Here is a 20,513-nt window from a genome sequence, read left to right as displayed (position 1 = left end):
GACGTCTTCGATCAGCACTACTACGATACAGTAGTGTGAGGTACACAGCAATACCGGCACTTGCTACAACGGCGGCTGTAGCTACCTTTCGCCATGGAGATTCCATACCCTCTTCTACCACCATAATTGAGATCACACATGAACGCAACAACCAAGCCTGGTGAAGACCTCAACACATCGAGTCATGTAAACGGCATGTTGCCTTGTATATAGGGAATAACAAGTCAAATAGAGCCAAGCCTTACGAGGAGCCCATCGGCTGATCAGTCGCTGCCCAAATCCTCATCAAGGTCATCTTTTCGGCGTTGTAGGGCTATCAACTGTTGGTGAACAGACACCTTCTCTACTGGGAGAGATATCGGTCATAAACAGCGGCGGGTCAGTCCATAGCACTACCCTTGAGGGTAGTAAGACAGTGCTGTAGACGGGCATTCTCCTTCTTCTGAAGGTGCATCTGCTACCAGACCATGGGAGGTCATGCTAGTCAGCCTTGCCGCCCACCTGAGACTTCACGTCTTCAGCCAAGCGGTGTAGATCTGCCAGTATGGACCTGTGTGCCGGTATAGGCCTGATTGGCCCTCAGATTTATCTACTACCTCTTTACATTCTCCATCCCGTTCTGTAGAGCCGTGACGCAGCTCGGGCCGCACTCTTTACTTCGTGTAAACCACACTTGCCCGCCTCCAACTCATCAGTCGCCACCTAACCAAGCTCGGCTGACTCACGTTGATGTTGACTTCTTTCACGAAGTCACTAGTGACCGAGAGAGCGTGTAAAAAAATATGCGCATGGTCAATCACAGGTGTTGGCCATAATATGAAAACTCGGAGAAAATTTTGGGAATTCTCATAGGTTTTTGCCTACTTCTACCGTGATTGGTAAGAGAAGGGAGCATATATTCCAACACTGCAAAGCGATCCATCGTGAAGTTATCCTATACGACCGAGCATGCGCATTCCACTACTACCTGCAACAAGCTCGCCATATTCTGTACTCTGCCTTTTAGGCCCGTGGCTGTAGTAGAGAAGTCAGCGCAGACTTCTATTATTGTTATGACCAGGAGAAGATCACTGATATTTAAACATGAGCCTCTTTAGTGATGTGCTTAACGAACGGTCTTAAACTCCTTCTGAAACCAGTTTCATTGACATGCTCGGTGTGTTCAACAGACCACTCCTAAGATTCTAGAGCGTTCCAAGGATCAGATTTCACATGCATAACTTGATCCTGGAAAGGCTGTTGAAACTTGGGAGGGGTATATTGAACGCCTCGGTTCTTTCCATATCAGCCAAGAGCCACGGCCAAGTTCAACGATCTCGAATGATGATTCGGGCGCGCGCGGTATCCGAAAGCGGAGCGAAGCGATTCCCGAATGCGCATTTTGAATTTTATCTGCAGACTTCTCTTCAATTTCGTCCACGATCAATCGATACGATATTCACGACGATGCCATGCAAGGGAATCACAGGGGGGACGTTGCTGTAGACGTTGACATGAGTCGTTATCTGGTCAACGCCGTGTTGGAGGACAGTTAGAACTACCATTGACGTGAGAGAATTCTCAGCGACCCGAGCAGTCAGTTGATGGGGTTGAATACGACTCTAGGCAGCCGTATTCTACCGGAGGTATGTTGTGATAAGGCCGTTGTGTGTGTAGCGGTGGATCACACCGTCGGCCCGGATGGTGTTAACTACACCCATCACAGGTGGGTATGGCCTATGGGAAGAAGTACTCTCTCGAAATCAGTGCTCTGTTGAGGGTAGTCTTGTGTACTCAAGACTGCTGTTTCGTACAAGTGGTGGTACTGCACTTTGGTCGTTGTTTCGATGCTGTTGTTGGATGTGATCTACAATAATATCACGAGTGCGATAGTGCGCTTTTGTGAACCAACAGTACATTCTTACCAACGAAGGTATCAACGACACTGAATGAAATCACAAAATTGAATTTGGGAATTTTCTTGAAAATTTTTCTAAGTCCGGCTCTTGTCACGTATTCCAATACTCTGTTGAGCCCATATTCAGTTCATTCATCAATGCCCTGCCCCAACGGCTGTAGTGCCGACACCTGTTGCTGCTTGCCTTGGGAACCTATCCCGATCCATGAAGACGGTCGCGGTATGAGCACGGCAACTGAGCCTTTCCTCATTCGTCAGTGGAAGTCCGTCGGTCCCAGTTCACCCTGGGGGTCCATAAAAGGCTTGTCGCAATTGGCAGGCGATGCTGTGGCCGGTTGTACCGTAGACGGCGTAGACTCCTTTATGTTGGTTAAAGAGGCCCTGGAAGCAATAGAAGCGGGGAAACGAGTGAATATAAAAGGCTGGGAATATGTTGCACAGGGTTGTGATGATGCTGTTCACTTCGACGTCCAAAGTGAATGCTTCCTGGCCAACAACAAATCTCAGCTCGCCAGGAAGCTATCTGAAGTCATGCGTTGGGTATTCGTGGCCACTCCAGGCACAGGCTCGGCCACCCACATAGACCCCCTAGGTACTGCGGCATGCACTTGGCTTACTGTTGGTCGTAAAGAGTGGCGTATGGCCTCTGGTGCCCCCGCTGGTGTCGAGTCCTTGCCATCGTTATTCGATTGTTCATCTGACTTGAGCAGCTATCGTCACCTCTATTACTTCACTATGGAGCCCGGAGATCTCATTTTCATACCGCAGGGATGCCTACATGAGGTTAGGAATTCAACCACTACTATTGAAGTCACCCACAACTTCGTCCTCCAGCCAGCAGCGATGTGGGGTGAAGTCCGGCGAGCATTATCATTAGTGATGGCGTATGGTGCCCTAAGCCCGTTGGAGAACCACCCTAAAGTGGACTCGTTACTCTTTGGTATGCTCATGGCCTGCCTCTATGGGGAAGTTGACATGCCTGAGGAGGTCGCTGTGGAGGCTGAGAAGGCCAGGCAGTGTATTGATTTTACAGAAGACGATGATGATGTTGATAATAATAATAGCTGAGTTTCATACGACAAACTCTTTTGAGTTTTCTTTTCGGAGGCCAGGATGGAAACCAAATGGGATTTCAGTCCGACGATAGTTTCCCATCCATTAACCATGGCATGAGGTCTACTTATCAAGATCGGGCTAGACTAAAGGTGCTGCAACAGGCCCATGCCAGGGAGATGGACATTATCCTCCGCCCGGTGAGGCTACTGTCTCTCCCATCAGCGACCATCCTCGACCTACTCCTCCGTGTTCTCTCTTGCTACTACATTGAGGAGGACTACGAGTAGTTACTGCAAGTGGGTGTAGGATGACTGGTCTTCAGGTCCATACGGAGCTCGCCGCCCTACGCTCAAGCTTTGCTGACTATGCGAGGAGAAGTCATAAATATCTTCCAACACGAGATAAGATACAAATGAGGTCCAGAAGGTAACCATCATCCTACCTGCTGTCCGACCATCTGCTGGTCATAGACGCCGAATTCAACTATCCGACGCCCGTCGAACGCTGAAGGATCGACGGCAAAAATTCCACGGACTGGTCGATGAAGCGAATAGGAAGACCATGACGGCCTATGTGGGTTGGGTTGACCACCTATGATAATAATGACTTTAGGAAGCATACCGTAAATCGGCCGATTCAGCCTTGGAGGTAGCTCTCGACGACGCCCTCATCCGTGCTGATTCACGAGATAGTTCCATGCTCTGTGCCATGCTGAAGAGGCGTACCCAAGGCCTCGAGTCTATCGTAAGTCATAGAGAGATAGGCGTTGGCCGGGGTGCGGTATCTAAGCAGCAATCAATTGTCCTCAGCTATCTCCTCAACATTTTCTGGTCATCTCAGTTAAGGACTAGACTGCCGAAATATGAGGATGTTACCGACATCCCTTATAAGTCTCGAGTGAACAAAGGCACTACTCAACAGCCCCCAGCTGCCGCATTCTGCCAGAGGCTCATTCGAACAAGATCATACAGTAGGTATCCTCCACCACCACCAGTTGTGAATGAAAGCACCGTCATAGGTTCGATCGGCCGTATACCACAGCCCGGCCGCGTCTCGACATGTACGACCCCTCAACCGAGTTTGACGAGAGCTACTACGGTGCCTAAGTAGGATCGTAGTAGCATCTTGGGTGGTGAATGATCCCTATCGCAGCTCTCTGATACCCCGCCCCCTCCGTGAGACTTGTTCCAGTGAGCCAGGGCCTAGGACGGGACGGGATGCCGATATGGCTGAGGTGCCACGCGCCTCTCCTTGGCAGTTGAACGGGTATACCCTCAGGTGATGATAACTGATATCGGCCTGTATGACGAGAGGATGCTCGAGGATCTGCGACGTGGTATTAATTACCTCCCTAAGGGAGAGTCCAGACCGGCTAGTGTCATTTCCGTCGACTATGACACCAATAAGGTCGAGACCAACACTCGGCCGTCAACAAGCTTTCCACTCTATCGCCCTCCGGAAGAATCCCAGGTAGATCTTTAAAGATGCATTTGAGGTCAGCCACCGCAGACCCTTCAGTTGTTGAAGTTCATGAGAAGGAAGCTCGTGGCCGCAGCTGAGTCCCTCGGGATGGGAAATGGTTGGAGAGACTTATTTGTCAAATGCGATACAGATTATTCTGGAGAGCTCAGTCCGGGCGAGATACTCAAGGCAGTTCGTGTCAACCTACGCATACCAACTACTGTCCTCACAGACAAGCAAGTGATGGTGTTCGTCCGGTAAGGGTAGCCTTCCATGGGCTCCTCAGTGGGCAGCCGTTGCATCGTAGACAAATCGATACTAACGAGAATGGTACAGTGAGTTTGAAGGAGTTGATGCAGTTCATGGGAAAGGCAGCCCCTGTGGTGCCGATAGAGACTGCCCTTGAGGATCGCGTTCGACAGGTCGGCAGTTTGGTCCATGCGCTCCTGACACTCGCTGGTCATATCAGGTTCGGCGTCAAGCTCGAGAACAGTTGCATCTCACTATGAGCAGGGTAAGGCGGTATATGAGGGCGGCGAGGGCGACCCATAAGGTGAGCAGCGTAGATGAGATCGACAGTGGTCTCCCAACTGCTGGAATGTATCACATAGAAGGCCACTCGGCATCTCACTCGCCTTATCATAGTATGTATGATGTGCAGTTTCTTCATTTCTCTTTAGTAAGGATGTACTGTTCCTCTTAGTTGACCCTGGAGGGCCTCTTCGGGAAGTACGATAAGGATGGTGACGGTACGTTGTCACTACGAGAGTTCCAGCAAGCCCTACGGGAGGACCTAAAGCTGGACCTTTCGGATGCTAGTGACAAGGTATGCCATGGAGGTATTCAACGGTACAGTGTATGGCAGGACATCGTCGCTGTCTACGCCCTCTTGGACGGTGACGGCACAGGAAGCATCGACATTGAGGAGCTCAAAACCCTTATCCGGGTTGACAACCCAAAGAAGGTGAAGCCCGCTCCAAAGCCCTTATAGTGCTAGTCTGAGTTATCCTCTCAACATCTCGCATGACCTTGTCCTGTGCTTGCTCGAAGCCATATGTGACGTGTTGTCAATAATCTGTGAATGCCAACATGGAATAGCTCTTCCCAGCAATGACGGCCTGTCGAGATTCCAGCGCCTCTCTTCCGCGTAGCCTGAGTCCAGTGAGCCGGAAGTTGGCTGGAGATGTCCATCGACTCCTCGCTCGCCATCGGTCAGCTACTAATCTTCGCCACTTCCTCTTCTCACCCGCGAGCATCGGTCATTTCACAGCTACTAGTATGGCAAATCCTTATGGGCATTCTACGGGAAATGACTCTCACTCAGCGGGGTCAGGAGGAGTCTCCAAAGATGAAGGGGTAACGGAACCTGAGAGGTCACTAGCCTCAGGTCAACCACAAACTAGGAAGGGTGCGGTGACGATATCTTCGCCTGCAACGGGACGAAGTTCAATAAATTCACCCGTTTCTCATGTAGCAATGTGGGGACCGAAAAGTAGGAGTCGACAGGAAACTAAGAATGATCGTGCGAAGGATCCATCCCTCCAGCCTGGGTCCAGTAACCTGTCGATTACAAGCACTGCATCTACTGGTTGTCAGCACGACCACGGCGAGGGAATATCTAATCCCGCGAGCAGTTCCAATTCCGAAATAGAGATGAAACCTTCAGAACAGTCGATAATGGTAAATGCTGAGTTAGAGACTCTTAAACGGGACCGCGATGAGTTAGAGCACCTCCGAATAGCTAACAGGGAGCTGTTAGTGGCCAACGACTACTTATTGCAAGAGCACGGACGCATAGTACAAGATTTGAGGAAAAGATTGAAGGATGCGCAGTCGGAGCTAGATAAATGGAATTTAGCTTATACTGCCTTACCCCACAGGTAACCGACGAAGACTTCCACTTTAGTGAGATATTCGCTCAGATTCATGCCGGCCGATTCCGAAGATCACGGCGCCTAGTATGTTTACATGGCATGATGGTGTTGAGGTCGTGCAACATGTTTGGTCTTTTGACTATAACCTACTCCCCGTTGTGTTCAAGTGGAGAGGGATATAATCGTGATGACTCCCTTGCTAGAGGAAGGGTATGATCGCCTACTAGTCGACGGGGAAAATATAGTTCAGACTAGTCATCTCGTGCTATGGGGGGGGGGGAGGTTGGGTGGGTTAACAGCTGCCCCCGTCACAAGTCAACAGAAGACTCAGAAGAAAAGCTTGATAAAGATACACATGTAATCCGATGATTGACAGAAATACTCTTTACGTTAGAGTGATGTTGTAACACATGTCCACAACCGAGACTGCCAAGGCATTGACCTCGATTGCATCATTCGTGTACTGATAATACTTATGGGACAAAGCGCACTATGAAGATCAGCTAACAGCAAGACCCTTCGCTCCAGGCGGCGGGGGCTTTGTGAACTCTTCTGGGATCTTCTCACTGAACGGATCGACCAAAACTTGGAGGAGCTCCCGAACCGGCGCGAAGTTGCCTTCCTCAGCGGCGTCGATGACCTTTTGCGCCAAATGATTCCGCAACACCACCTGGAACAAATAATAGAATCGTACTGATAACGCCCGACTGGAATCAGTGCGAATCGGCTGACTAGTGCTACTGACGGTTGCCCATGTCGCCACGTGAGATCCTATGAGGATATATAAGCGTGTCCCCGTACCTTTGGATTCACTCGATTCATATGATCAGAGCGGTCTTTATCAGATCTACGTCCAGTTTCTGCTATTAGTCTCCGAACATACGATTCCAACCATTTTGACCATGCCTCGCGATCTGATCATCCGAACGTATCCAAAACCGACGAGGCACCTCTCAGGTGTGTCCACCTGATTCACGCTTCGTGCTCTCGTCCATGTTCAAATACTGGCGCTTCTTGTCGAGTTCCTCTTCCCATCTCCGGAGAGCTCCTTCATCGATCCCATAGAGCGGCAGCGTTTGTGGATTCACCTGTAAACTCCTCAACAAAGAAACAGCAAGCATTCATACCAGTTTGAGTTGAGCCAGCACCTCGGGTCGCACAGGCACCTTGATGCGCGCTGCTAGCTCTTCGGGAACCAGGCACGACTCAACTACAGCGACGCCAACATGCGTCCTTGCACGAGTTCCTTCTCGCTCACTTATTCTCTCAATTGCATCCCCATAATCAGTATCGTCTCCATCGACTTTGACCGTAGAAAGCGCTCTAAGAGTATACTAATAACGCGAGAGGAACTGCGCTCGAGAGCCTCACCTAAAGGTATTGGTGAAGTCTGCAGCCGTATTCTCCATAGTGTCCAGAAGGCGTTCAACGAGGTCGCTGTCACCTTCGCGCTCCTCAACCAAGCCGAGCTTCATCGCCATCAAGCGCTTATACTCTTTCATGAAAACTCTCCCATACGTACTCCTCAGTATGTCCGTTGACTGATACATAATGCGATAGGTATGCATAAGGTCTAGCTACCAACGAAAGCGAAGCGCACCTTTTCAGGGTCAAGTATGGGCGCCAAGGCCTCAGCTAGTTTGGTGCAATTCCAGAGGCAAATCCTAGGTTGAGCCTCATAGGTGTATCGGCCTCCCCTGACACTTTTGAATGTGATCGACGAGCCAAAGAGCTCTTACGTGTCACTAGTGTTGCAGATGTAGTCTCTCTGGAAGGCTTCAACGAATCCATAAGGGCCATAATCAATAGTATCCCCCACGATCGACCTGATCGGGCAGACCAAAGTGCCACCATCAAGCAAGCGGATGATGCGCCTCCGATTTTCTCTGTTATCGTGTATGATAGCGGCATGTATCATGCCTCAATTGAAGTACTTGTATCGCTATCATTGGAGTTTCACCCGTTTAACGTGAATTGGTGTAATACTCGGTGAAAAACGCGATAATTGCGGGGCTATGCAGTAGTCGAGAAATATATTTTTCACTAGTGTTTTTCATATCACTAGAGTGAAGCTCCATTGTAACACAGTTGACTTCGTTGCAAGTGACACTGAGTGGTCAGAAGGGACATCAGAAGCAGCTTACATATTATCGGTATTCAGCACACCATGACAAAATCCAACGCATTGCCATTTTGCGACCAACTTCGCGGTCCTCTCGACTACAGCTTGGAAGAACTGCTCGCATCTGGCCTCGAGTAGAAAGTCAAAACGTCGATGAGTGTGATACTCACTTTTTCTCAACGGATGTCTCCTCTATGTCGGCGCACTCGGCCTCATAGTAGTTGTTGATAACGAAATCCACAAGCTTCTGTAGTAAAGCGGTGTCTCCAGCACTTGGACCACCACGGCCTATGAACAGCGAAATATGATTTCTCTCATGAGAAGAACAATTTTAATCACGGCACCTGTGATGGAGTCAGTCGATTTGAAGATCTCGAATGATCCAAATCTCAGGAAGGTTTCTGCCAGACGAACAACGACAGCAGTCGGCTCGAGCTTCGCATTGCCATCGTAACTGTAGTGAATCGCTTCTTGTCATATCTGGGGTCGACCCTACTTGATGTCTCTGATGACTTGGTCTTCAAAACTAACACTCACAGCAGCGGCGCGTGTCGTGGGAATGCCAAGTGCATGCATATGTTCACTGCAGAGGAACTCTCTGATGGTCGAGCGTAGGACCTCAGCACACTTAGCATGGCTCGGTCTCGGCTGATGAATACCCCTACCTTGCGGCCGTCGGCTGATCGAGAGAAAGGCGTTTTGCCCGACCCCTTCAGTTGGATCTCGATACCATTCACCTGAAAACATCATAAACAACGAGAGGAAAGCGAAGAGTATTCTTTTTCGCTACAGAATCAACCAGCACGAACTCAACTCGATCAGTAGCTACAGTGTGAACAACCAAACCGTTATTATGCAAAGTAATATTTTCAACACCTTCAATTTTCGAGAGTTCGAAAGTCAACTTTGAGTAATATCAACATGATAACAATGTGAATCGATTGATACCAACGTTTTAGAAGCGTTCCGTAGTCTATATTCGTATTACTCTCGAATTGAAGAAAGCCATCTCGAAAATCTAAATATGCATAACTGTTTGCTTCGCACTGTATATTGAAAAGCAAGAGTGCCACCAAAAGACCGACCTCGCCTAGGAGCATGGCAGCGCCGTCGCCGAGCTGCCCTGAGAAGTAACCGAATTGGTGACCACAGTAAACGTGTGCTGCTGGTCCCGGCGAGCCCGGTATTCGCCGCGAGCCGGAGATGTACCTATGCGGCAGTTCTCTCTCACATATAATAGAGCGCTCTTTGGTTGGAACAAATCTTCAGGCCTAGGAGGAAGACCAGAGGGACCCCGAGGCGGTCGTGAACCGAGTCACATTGAGCGAGAAGTGTGCCTTTTTGAGGCGAGTTGGCGGCGGCGCTCCCATGGCAGGACACGCAATCTCACTCAGCGAATGCCTCATCCAACTCGTCATAATCAATGCCATGGAAAACTCCCAGCAATCGGAATGCACTTGGCGAGATGCAAACCTACAGCGAAAGACGATTACGATTGCCGATAGAAGTGAACGTACAGTCTGAGGCTTCGACAAAGGCTGGAAGGGCACCGCGGCGTAGATGGCGTTGGGCACAGGCCTCGGCTGATTAGGCACTCCCTCGTGCAACTTTCTATCCACGGGTAGTTGCTCGAGTACTCGGCAAGTCGAGAACTCTAACCGCTCGAGTGCGCATGTTCTGGATTGGTACTGAAGACCACGCAGGACGATTGGACCGACGACGGCGTTGGCCTTGGGACCAGGAGGGCTTACCTCTGGCTGGGTCATGAGATATCTGAGGGGGACACCGGTCGTTGATAATTCGTTACACAATGTCCGAAATAGCTTCACAACGTGATGAGTTCCCTTTGTGAGGCCATACAAAAGGAGCATGGCACTGGGCGAGGGAGGCACTACTACGTCCAGTCGCTAAGACGACTACCGAGGAACAATATTGGAAGACCCAGAGATCCCTCACCAGTTGGATCAGAACACGCTAAGAACATAACGACCCAACATCGCAAGGCTCTATGGACTCAACAGTTGGAGATCCGTTAATACAATCGGAAAGTAACGCAATAAGGCACCCGTACGATGTCAATGCGCGAGCCATCATACAAGCGTCACAACAGCAGCATCAACAGCGTCGCATATTCGACAGAGTTATGGTATAACTCGAGGTGCTTGCATGTTGAGGAAAACTACTGTACGTGGTGTGGTCGTCCCAGCGATAGAAAAAAGATCTCCGAGGCGAACACAAATGAGTTGGTTCAAGTCCGCACTGGACTTGGGTGCTTCACAGCGCTGCATTCGCGAGTTCAACGAGACGCTAGAGTTATACAAGGCGAGCTTTGAATTTCACATCTGACGTGGTACGAAACCTTGACTGATCTCAGGCGACATTCGTTGCTCTTTGTCAAGCCGAGCTTGACTGTAAGCGTATCACCACTCCGGGAAGCTATCGTGTCACCCTTCCACCTCCGCTCGGATTCCGCAGCTGCATTGAAAAAAAAACGGGACCATTCAAATGACAAACCCTCGGTAGTTGTCTTCCATGCGTCCCTAATTCCAAGCCACTCCTGCTCGTAATTTTTCCTTACCTTCGCTATATTTTTTCTCAAGCAACTAAGCATCTTTTCCACGAAAAAACGAATCTCCTATTAATCTCACATCTTCATTTTTACGGAAGATGAAAAAGAACTAAAAAATCACCCTATCCATCTGATCACATAATGTTTCCAACACGAACGCGTCGCTATAATACTAAGAGGAACTATTGCAATCTAAATAACATGAGAACAATTGAAAACCTGCTCAACTCCAGATCACGTCCAGCAAATTTTTAGAGAAATGCCACCTGATCATCCTCGGGGTCAAGTCAGGAATAAGGGCGCTCTCTACCAGAGTCGCCAATGGTGATGCTAGCAACTTGAATGATTGCTCATCTCTCGCTCATTATATGATGTCTTAAGGGCCAATCACACAGTAAGGAGCATTCTAGTATTTGTGGCAGTGCGCGGCTTCAATAGTGTTCACGTGAATCTCATAATGGTCATGCAACTTTCTATGTAATTTTACCCCAAACATCCCATAAGGTGTTGATAAGAGCCAACCGCAATGAGCTCAAGCGGCACTTATGTTCTAATACTCATCGAAAACTCAACACTCAATTCTATTGGCATCGCGAGCAGACAGCAATAAGAAAAGTCACCATGCTATCACTCGTCACTTCCTGTCACTGTAGGTGAACTCAGGAATCTGAGGCTGGTGATGGCAATAGAGCACCAGTATACTAGCATGGAGTACACTGTCTGGATACGGTGGGATCGACACTTGCCCACGATGAGCCCCTAGGCCCGAGGGGGCTCTCTTGGGGCTCTCTCTACGGCTGTTAACTGATAACTACAATGTTCACAATACCGCTATAATTCTATCGACGCTACCTGTAGGAAACTGAGGACGGTGGTATCTGTGATTCGAGCCTGGCAAGGGGGAGAGGGGCTCCTCTTTGGGGTCAAAGAACTCCATGGCTTCAACGACCATCCTCTTCGTTTTACGCTCCAGATTGAATACCTACCATGTCACACTTAGTGCATCGGAATTCACTTCGCATCTCACCTTTTTTTCGGAATCAACAAGATAACCTTCTAATTCATCTAAGCGTTTCCCGAGGGCTTCCATCGATACTTGGACGGCCAGCAGGTCCTTCGACTGCGCCAGGCCCTACAACGCTGGACTCGAGCCAGGTCTAGGTGCCAGTCGGACCTTCATTCTCACACACCCACCAATGAACTCATCCACACTGAGCTCTCCCGAACCGTCATAATCCAACACCATGAATAGCTCCTCCGCGTCGGCCACTGGTAGATCTATCATCTTCATTTTCGATTCAACCTACCTGCCTCACGCTGGCGATTGTATTCAATAACAGAGTCTTTAAAAGCGCTCATCTGCTGAGTTGATGACCTCAGGATTCCGAATGGCCTGGCGAAACTCCTCAACAGTCAAACTGCCCGATTCGTCCTGAGAGTGGTATCGGACGGAGATGGGAGGGGTATTCACCTGGTCGGCCATTTTGAATATATCTCTCAAGTGAGCCAAGACTCGGGCCCTCTCCTTTTCCTGCTTCCTACGTATCTTATCATCATTCGTTCTGAGGTGAAGCTGAGGCATTCAAGGGTTGAGGCACTCTGGTCCGTACCGAGCAGTAGCAAGCGTGTCCTCCACGATGACCCCGACAACTAGATTCAAAAGGCCGAACGTAGTGATCACAATAAAGACGAAGAAAAAGACGACCATCAACGGCTCGTTGCTCACGACATGGCGAACGATGCCATCTGCCCAGTTCTCTAAGGTGATCATCTGAGGCATTCTGCGTTTGCAGCGCTTGGCTACTATCGCTTCTATGGACGCCAGGCGGTGTAACTTACTTGGAATAGAGTATACATACTTCTCAGTACTGTGCCGAAGTACTCCTTATGGTCCCATCCCCCAGATGATATCATGTACCTTACATGCAGCTTCAGAGACCCTCAGAACTTCATAAGGTGGGAATCTCAAAATCCGCCAAGGAGCACGTCAATGTGCATGCGTGCTGCATACATTTTCGAGGTCGGGCCCGGCCCGCGCTTCCGACAAGGAGCATGTGGCCGCAATGAGCAAGCCCTTTACCTACGGTCCGTAGGTAGCAGTATCTTGTCCAATTTGCAATGTGGTGAAAATAGCGCAAACGTAAAGAACAAGCAGTAGCAGTAGGGACACCCATCCTAGAGTCTTCAGAGAATCAACCACACCTGATGAAGAAAATCCATCCGATGTTGTAACAGGTCGAATTCGGGCACCCATAATGATGAGCCATAACTCCTTGAAGGGCCGGAGGAGGTGTGCCAGACGACCAAGACGGAGCAGGCGAACGACTCTGAATAGAAAGGAGCTCTCAACCTCTTCAATGGGAAGGTACACCATACTATAGATATACGCTTATAAATCTTTCATAAACTATGATGAAAAATATAATAAATAATAGTAAATACAACTTATGAAAGATCACAAAATAGTGCTCTTTTGTATAAGATTATAAAAGATAAACAAATACAATGGATAAAATTATAAAATAACCATACGATGGAGTTTCATCCGTGATATGAAAAACATATTTCACGACTACAGTGCGTGCCGATTTGATATGCAAATGCGATAAATGCGCGTTTTGTCTTGAAATTAATGATAATCGCTCTGATACTTCGCACATACAATGTAAACATTGCTACAAACATATACTATGAGAAACGTAATTGATTGAAGCCGTGATAGAGAAAAAATATCCATTATGTCAACTCGCGCTCGCTGTACTGTGTAGCGCGAATATAGAGCTTTTCACCGAGTTTTACGCCACTTCACGTAAAACGGGTGCAACTCCAATACATTAGATGAAATATCTAGTTGGATAAGAAGCGTATTATAATTTATAATACGTTCTAGATCTTTCATATGATGGTTTATATTATATTCATACAGAATAGGCGAACAAAACCATGAGGCCGTATAACGCTACGAGGTCTCACCTCAACAAGGTCAGCACGCGGGAGTTGGTAGTGCTGCTGCCAATTGGGGATAGGATCCACGTCTCGAGTATACCAGAAGCTACTATGATAGAGTCTAGGGTGTTCCATGAATCCTGATGATGAAGAACAAGGAGTCTACAATGAACCGTCGACTCGTATCAGACTCGGAAGTAAGAGCGTCCATGTTGACGCATACGTGCAGCAATTTCGATACAGAAGATGATAAGGAAGATGTTCTCGACCGCGTACCATCCTGGACGGTCCTGAGATGTGATTTCGATGAGGCTTCTAACGCTGTAGGGGCTTCTATACTTTGATGGCTGCGGTGAAGTCTCCGAGGTCAATCTCAAGACCGATAAAAATGACGTTGGAGCATATTATTGCTGCGATGAGGAGGTTGAATCTGCTGATTGAGATTGACCATAATATTGAAGACCACCACCTCATCGAGTCGATGAAGTGTTCGGTTTTCGTCAAGACTGTATTGTCGTGTCCAAAATCATCATGACTTTCCCTTACAACGGAATGTGCAGATTTGTATCTACCATCTGGAATTACACGAGTGCATGAACCGTCAATGAGAATAGCAGTTCCATCAGGCATTGCGGTTTTTTCTAGGATGTGACTGACTATAATCTTTGTCGTGATAGAAGGCAGTGCACCATGCTTCGCCCATGCTTGAAGATCGCGCTTGTGGCTGCCGCTTTAAAATGCCCTGTGCTACTATTCACGCTTGTTCATGCTCAGCAAAGGAGTGCCGCCCCACTCATTCACGTTTATCGACGTGTCACGAATACGAGTCTGAGCTCACGTTAATTTTCTTAGAGATGCTACTCGGCTTTGAACCCAACGAGCCTTTGCAGTCGGGTAGTGATGGTTTCTACTGCGTTTCCTAATCTAAGGCAAAGACTAACTTGATGTAAATCTCTGTATCATATGGCCAGTCCCCCCTGCGGATCGGGTAGTCACCGAGAGTAATTACGATGCTGCGATACTCTCCTCGGTGAAGCAATGAGCCTATTAACTAACTCTTCCTTAGACATTCTATCATTCATTCGCCCGTTTTGGTTTCGGCTCCAGTCCGGACCCTTTGGAATCATCGCATCCGTCTAGGTGGTGAATAGAGATTGCCCGATCTGACTCAACCTACTTTTTCAGCAAATCTTGCACGTCGAGCTCATCCTCCATCACAGCCATACGAGAAGAACAATTACACCTTTTAAGTAGCTCATAATTATAACTACCAATTTTCGCGCAGATGAGGGAGTTTGGACGTACGAAGGTTGAACGAACATAGCAATTTCGTCCACAAAATTCTCAATTTCGAGCTTCCAACTGGAACGACTAGAACTCTCAATATTTCGCGATCTGGACTTCATTCCATGCCTCACGATGATTCAAACGATCTTGAGCAGTGGCAGGTGCTAACCATCGAGCCGACGGTGTATCCCCATTGTAGTGCATCTCCCGGCTTAGGGAGAGGGTTGTACCTTATTACCTCACGCGAAAAATGTTAGTTAAAAAACCCAGAGGCGGGAGTGTTGTGACAACACTGTTGCCATGGGCTGCAGCGGACGCGAAATGCGACGTCAATGGCCAGGAAATGTGATACGTTGCACATGTGCATTCCTTCTGTACACGTTTCTACTGAAGCTACGTTTTTATGTTCTCTTGAATACATGGACTAATGGCAGCGTAGTTCCAACGCGGGGTGAAATAGAAGGATGCAGTCCACTTGATTCACAAACGGGACAAAGGCTTGAGATTCCTCACATATATCCTTCCAAACAAGCTCAAACGGCTGTCGGACTCCTTGACGAGGACTCTCTGACCACCTTCAAACCACGTGACTGGCCGTTGAAATGCTGTACGAAAGGAGTTGGGGCGAGCGCTATATTAAAATACGTTCTCGCTCGCCCAGCTTAATATAGCGTAGAGGGTGTACTATCGATCGGATACTGCGACTCGCAACTTATATCGGGTTGCTCTTTTAATGTTGCAAGCGTCAATCACCTTGAATCCTGTCTTCTACAGTGGTGGTGATTCTTAAACAGTGGCGCGAAATCGTTCCCGCTGGAATTACAGTGGTCTGAGCTCCCAGTGCTCAGGGCATCCGGTTACCATCGAGACAATCCAACTGATGATGCACTGATAGCTTGTTTGGGTCCTGTGTGCTATTAAATGCTCTTGACTCATTTCCCAGTGCGATAACTATCACCGAGAGAGTTAGCTGAACGATCGTTGGAGGCTTTGGTCTCAATAGTACGATGTCCAGTGTTACAACTCGGCCACATTCCCAACTGAGCATTAGCATAAGTTCGTTTCGGGTGAAAGTAGAACAGCGCGGAGACAACTAGTGATTAGTTCCAGACTATGTGTACGGGGTCGCCGACGCAAAGCTTGAGGTGGATGCAGCTCGGTAAAACATACCTTTGCTGAGAGGCTCCAGCACTGGCCCGAGTTGAATGAACTTCTCGTCGGCCGGAGTGCCTTTGTAGTTTGCTCTGCGATGCTCGTCACGAAGACTTTTACTCGAAGAGGATCAGGTTACTGCTGAGATGGCATACTTCGATCTCATAGAGTTTCACAAAAGTCTCATCGCTTATAATCATAGGCAAAATTGGGTAAAAGAAAAAGCAAACTTAACCGGTCCAAATCCGCACACAAGTTCACATAACACGAGGCGACACCACTTGAAAGGGACAACAGTCTATTCTCTCAAACGAGAGACATGAATCTTCCATGGATTCAGGGCTTGAGGCGTCAGCTTGTCGAACTTGTCACTTCTTCGTCTTCTGGTAGCCTCATGAGCCTGCCTCTCCAAGACCAGAGCTCGACGGAGTTGTCCGAGCCTGAAGATTCCAAGCTGCTTCTCGTAGGGAGGGGTTGAACTCAGCACTCTCTATTGGCTTCAGCCAAGGTTCTGCGAAGTTCCTTCAAATCCTCTGCGTCATTGCAGCTGTCAGCTTTGACAGGCGCTGATGCTCGTCGAGCAGCTGTCTTAACAGCATGTAACACTGCGGGATCTGGCAAGCCAACGTTATGACCGCAGACATTCAAACTAACCTTGAACAGCGTCCCGGTCAGTTTTGGTTTCTCGTCGGGTGCGCACAGCCCGAGCAGCGGTGGCGGCTCGCAACTGGGTCCTAATCCGCAAGTCCGTGGTTGGTCACTAATATCAGCAATCTACAGTCGTTCAATCAGTCGGGACTTCTCCTTCGTCAACGTGGCGATTTTCACATCCTTCTGCTGGTTCAACTTCCTTAATATCTCAGAGTCTTTGCTCGCCTTCTCGAATGTTTTCTGAATATCGAGAATACGTTCGAATGACTCGGCCTCAGGGAACTGAAGCACCGCGTTGTGAATGGTGGGAAAATATGCACATGGTCAACTACATGCGTCGTTGACAATATGAGAATTCTGAGGAAATTCTCATTGGTTTCTGAACACATCTTCCCGAATTCGTAAACAAACTCCTATAATTGGGGAGGAAGCTGCTGAGGTCAGCTGGAGAAATCCAACATGAATTCCAACACTGAAAGACATCAATGCAGAATGAAGTCAATATCGCCCTCAGTCGAACCTTCTGAGCTTCCAAGCTGTCGGTGAGCTGGGCAACCTGCTCATCTCGAGCAGCGAGATCTCTTGCTAGCTTCTCAGCAACTTCGTCACTGTGAGATTTCACCTCGTGTAGTTCCTGTTATTCAAGCAAGTTAGCTAGTAGTGCCAAATCGTTATCACCCCAAGCTCGCGATCCTTGTTCATGATCAAACTTTTCAACTCCTGGCATTCGGCCTTCAAGTCGTGCAGCTCATGGGTTGTTCTTTCTAGTCGATCTGTGATGCTCCTATGGGCCTCACTCATCTCATGTAGCGCATTTTCCTTCTCCTCAACCTCGGTGGTTCGAGCTTCTACTTGAGCCGACAAGCTTGACTTATCGGAGCGGGCCTCTGCCAACTCTCGCTCCAGTCTGATCAAGTAAACTAAACCTTGTATTCATTCGTCTAGAGGTCTCATCGTAGAAAAGTTTTCGAGATCGCTTCGCTACTCTGCGCATCTTCGACTTGCGGCAGCGATCCCGTCTCTGAGACGATCGTTCTCAACCTTCAAATCTGCCCACTTCCCACCGAGGATGACCGACATTCACTATGTCGATAAATGCGATGATACTGCGTCCGTACAGTGCGGTGTTGGAGGTATATATGTACGCTTTTCTCAGCTGAGTTCAGGAGTTTCCTCACCAATTGTAGGAGTTCATATACAACATCGGATAGAAGCGTACAGAAACCAAGAAGAATTTCCTCAGAGTTTTCATATTCTTCCGACACATGTAGTAGACCATGTGCATACTTCCAAACACTGGTACAGTGTCATCCGAAATACCTTCCATCAGCCCGAAGTTACTTGCCAACACAATAGGATGGTGAATCACGAAAAGGAAGTGTGAAAAGCTCCTGTGTGGAACCTCGACTTCATAGCTTTATTTCCCTCGATCATTCTAGCTAGATCATCTTTTCCTCGTCCAAACTTGGATCCCTGCAAGTCCGTTGTCGGATCGAACATCTTCCGACCGCTCGCTGTCACCGTGCTTTCTGATCGCCCCGGCATCCCCGCGGTAGCCGCGCCTAAAACGCCACGTGAGGTCTGCCAGAGTTCAAACAAGTCATACTGAACATTCCGCTGTTGATCAAAGCATCATCATCTTTCCCTTCTAGCCTCTTCTGCCGCAACGTCTCCTCCCTGCGCTGGGCAGAGGCGTTCTTCCCCCACAGATCCACCTTGCCCGACCCTGAGATCACCAAGCACTGTGGAGATGACCCTTCCGCAACTATTCAAATAACTAAGCCTCAAGTCGCCCGTGTTTGGAAATATGCACATGGCCGACCACAGGTGTTGGTGACAATATGAAAACTCTGAGAAAATTTTGCGAGATTCTTGTTCACTCATACCGAATTTGCATAGGAACTTCCAAGTGAGGAAATTTCAGAACTCAGTCGAAGAAAGCCATCATATTTTCCAATACTGCAAGCCACTCACTCAATTTCCGCAGTTGCGCAACTTGCTCCTTCTTGTCGAACTGCCCTTCAGAGTAAATCTCCATCAGAGACTTTCCTCCATACCTGACCACGGTATACTCCCTCAAACAAGCGAGTGATCATCGAGACTAATAGGAACATGACGTAACAACTACTATTCTATTCTAGCGGTACGATTGTATTCCCGAAATTGAGAAAACCCATTATAAACAAACCCCATTCATGTAAGCGGGACTGCTATAGGGACCTCTCTACACGTCTTCAATCTCAAAGTCAGCAAATAAAAAAAATTAAAAACTGTCTCTACGAGAATCAAATTCCATTTTTTCAATTGATTGAAAAGCTGTAGTATTGCGCCCTACTTAGCCTGATTGTACTCCTCCACCTCCCTCCTGGCCTCTTCCTCCTCAGCGATCTCCTTGGCAGATTTCTGCCGTTTCGCCGCCTTCTCTGCTTTCGCCTTCAGCTCCTCCTTCGACGCCCAAATGTCCTTCATACCCTCAGGGCAATCGGTCATCCAAGAGGCCCGCTTACTACCACGATCGCTCCCCGGTAGATCAGGACCTGAAATGCATCCTTCACAACGCACTCGTCCAGCAGAACAGATTCATAAACTCGACAAAACTCGAGAATCAAACTGTCTGCCGGTCCGAGACTCAGAATTGATCTCCTAACTACTTTTCTCCTAGAAAAAACTTCGCGGAGTCGAATCAGAAATAGACAACCGAAAATCTCCATGAACACTACTCATCCTCCATCCCAGGTGGGCTTTGGTGGCGTTGCTGTTGGAAAATTTCGTGTCACCAACTGAGGTTGTCCGATAGTATCAAATACCGAGATAGTGAACAAATATATTCTATATGATTTTCTTATTGCTCACACTCTAAATAGGGTGTTATCCACTCAGCGCCTGCGTGCAAGCTAGGACAGAACGTGTGGTCTTGTACGGCAGAAAGGATTGTCGAGCCCTCCCCTTTCTTCCTTTGCAGGACCATCAGTAGCGCGCTAGACTGTAGCGAGTGTACGACTTTCAAGCGAACGAAAAAACAAGCTCATTTTCCGCATGTGACCTCTCTAGACCGCTGTTCTCATTTCATGAGAACTCCCCCATATCCGTGTCCATATTACCGGGCATCATCCGCGGCGCTCTCTCCTCTCCCTCTGGCAGCGGGCCCAGCTCATCTTCCTCATCCACACGAGCCACCATCACTGCTTGCTCTTGCCGAGACCATGGTAGCTGCGGTCCCGGGGGCGCTGTCTCCTCCAGCGGCTAAAAATGTGACATTCTCCCTAGCGAAGCGAAGCATGCAGCCGATACCGCGTAACCATATATCATCACATGCAAACTCCAACTGGTCGTCGCCGCTATGTCCACATGCTATTACCTTTACCGTTAATACCTCAACTTTCTCCTGCGTCACGTTCAGCTCCTTCTCAGGGACCTCACGGCTTCTCTGTTTTTCATCTGCCAGCACCTGAGCCTTCTTCACGCACTTCTTGAAGTGCCGCCTATGAGAAAGCGATT

General features: G+C 48.5%; 7 protein-coding genes across 7 annotated transcripts; 2 read left to right on the top strand and 5 right to left on the bottom strand.

The window, feature by feature from the left end:
* Positions 1-2,035: 2,035 nt before the first annotated feature.
* Pmar_PMAR019731 (hypothetical protein) lies at positions 2,036-2,965 on the top strand (the record flags this gene model as incomplete). The annotated part of the gene is made up of 1 exon (XM_002766320.1): positions 2,036-2,965. The coding sequence occupies one exon, from the start codon at positions 2,036-2,038 to the stop codon at positions 2,963-2,965; it is 930 nt and encodes a 309-aa protein (XP_002766366.1).
* Positions 2,966-3,021: 56 nt separating this feature from the next.
* Positions 3,022-5,405, top strand: Pmar_PMAR019730 (hypothetical protein; the record flags this gene model as incomplete). The annotated part of the gene is made up of 13 exons (XM_002766319.1): positions 3,022-3,150; positions 3,276-3,379; positions 3,424-3,526; positions 3,566-3,697; positions 3,794-3,923; positions 3,972-4,059; positions 4,106-4,187; positions 4,232-4,423; positions 4,463-4,671; positions 4,722-4,836; positions 4,884-4,967; positions 5,118-5,240; positions 5,280-5,405. 13 exons carry the CDS (start codon positions 3,022-3,024, stop codon positions 5,403-5,405), a joined length of 1,617 nt encoding a protein of 538 aa, XP_002766365.1.
* A 1,279-nt stretch (positions 5,406-6,684) lies between these two features.
* Positions 6,685-10,176, bottom strand: Pmar_PMAR019729 (Selenoprotein O, putative; the record flags this gene model as incomplete). Its single annotated transcript, XM_002766318.1, has 16 exons — positions 6,685-6,958; positions 7,090-7,202; positions 7,256-7,376; positions 7,416-7,498; positions 7,547-7,611; positions 7,660-7,829; positions 7,889-7,985; positions 8,028-8,114; positions 8,433-8,534; positions 8,581-8,698; positions 8,755-8,864; positions 8,907-9,028; positions 9,076-9,147; positions 9,496-9,619; positions 9,801-9,883; positions 9,928-10,176. 16 exons carry the CDS (start codon positions 10,174-10,176, stop codon positions 6,788-6,790), a joined length of 1,887 nt encoding a protein of 628 aa, XP_002766364.1. The 3' UTR covers positions 6,685-6,787.
* Positions 10,177-11,779: 1,603 nt separating this feature from the next.
* Positions 11,780-12,270, bottom strand: Pmar_PMAR019728 (hypothetical protein; the record flags this gene model as incomplete). The annotated part of the gene is made up of 4 exons (XM_002766317.1): positions 11,780-11,790; positions 11,832-11,961; positions 12,007-12,111; positions 12,154-12,270. The coding sequence occupies 4 exons, from the start codon at positions 12,268-12,270 to the stop codon at positions 11,780-11,782; spliced, it is 363 nt and encodes a 120-aa protein (XP_002766363.1).
* A 54-nt stretch (positions 12,271-12,324) lies between these two features.
* On the bottom strand, positions 12,325-13,353 carry Pmar_PMAR019727 (conserved hypothetical protein; the record flags this gene model as incomplete). Its single annotated transcript, XM_002766316.1, has 4 exons — positions 12,325-12,541; positions 12,590-12,750; positions 12,819-12,897; positions 13,064-13,353. 4 exons carry the CDS (start codon positions 13,351-13,353, stop codon positions 12,325-12,327), a joined length of 747 nt encoding a protein of 248 aa, XP_002766362.1.
* Positions 13,354-17,138: 3,785 nt separating this feature from the next.
* On the bottom strand, positions 17,139-18,095 carry Pmar_PMAR019726 (conserved hypothetical protein; the record flags this gene model as incomplete). The annotated part of the gene is made up of 4 exons (XM_002766315.1): positions 17,139-17,297; positions 17,536-17,649; positions 17,694-17,922; positions 18,001-18,095. 4 exons carry the CDS (start codon positions 18,093-18,095, stop codon positions 17,139-17,141), a joined length of 597 nt encoding a protein of 198 aa, XP_002766361.1.
* Positions 18,096-18,577: 482 nt separating this feature from the next.
* Positions 18,578-19,505, bottom strand: Pmar_PMAR019725 (hypothetical protein; the record flags this gene model as incomplete). The annotated part of the gene is made up of 3 exons (XM_002766314.1): positions 18,578-18,741; positions 18,990-19,072; positions 19,351-19,505. 3 exons carry the CDS (start codon positions 19,503-19,505, stop codon positions 18,578-18,580), a joined length of 402 nt encoding a protein of 133 aa, XP_002766360.1.
* Between the last annotated feature and the right edge of the window lie 1,008 nt (positions 19,506-20,513).

The sequence above is a fragment of the Perkinsus marinus genome, assembly GCF_000006405.1.
Source record: "Perkinsus marinus ATCC 50983 genomic scaffold scf_1104296973076, whole genome shotgun sequence".
Taxonomy (NCBI): Eukaryota; Perkinsozoa; order Perkinsida; family Perkinsidae; genus Perkinsus; species Perkinsus marinus.
Note: the sequence above shows the minus strand (reverse complement) of the source record. Positions and strands in the feature narration are given on the sequence as shown.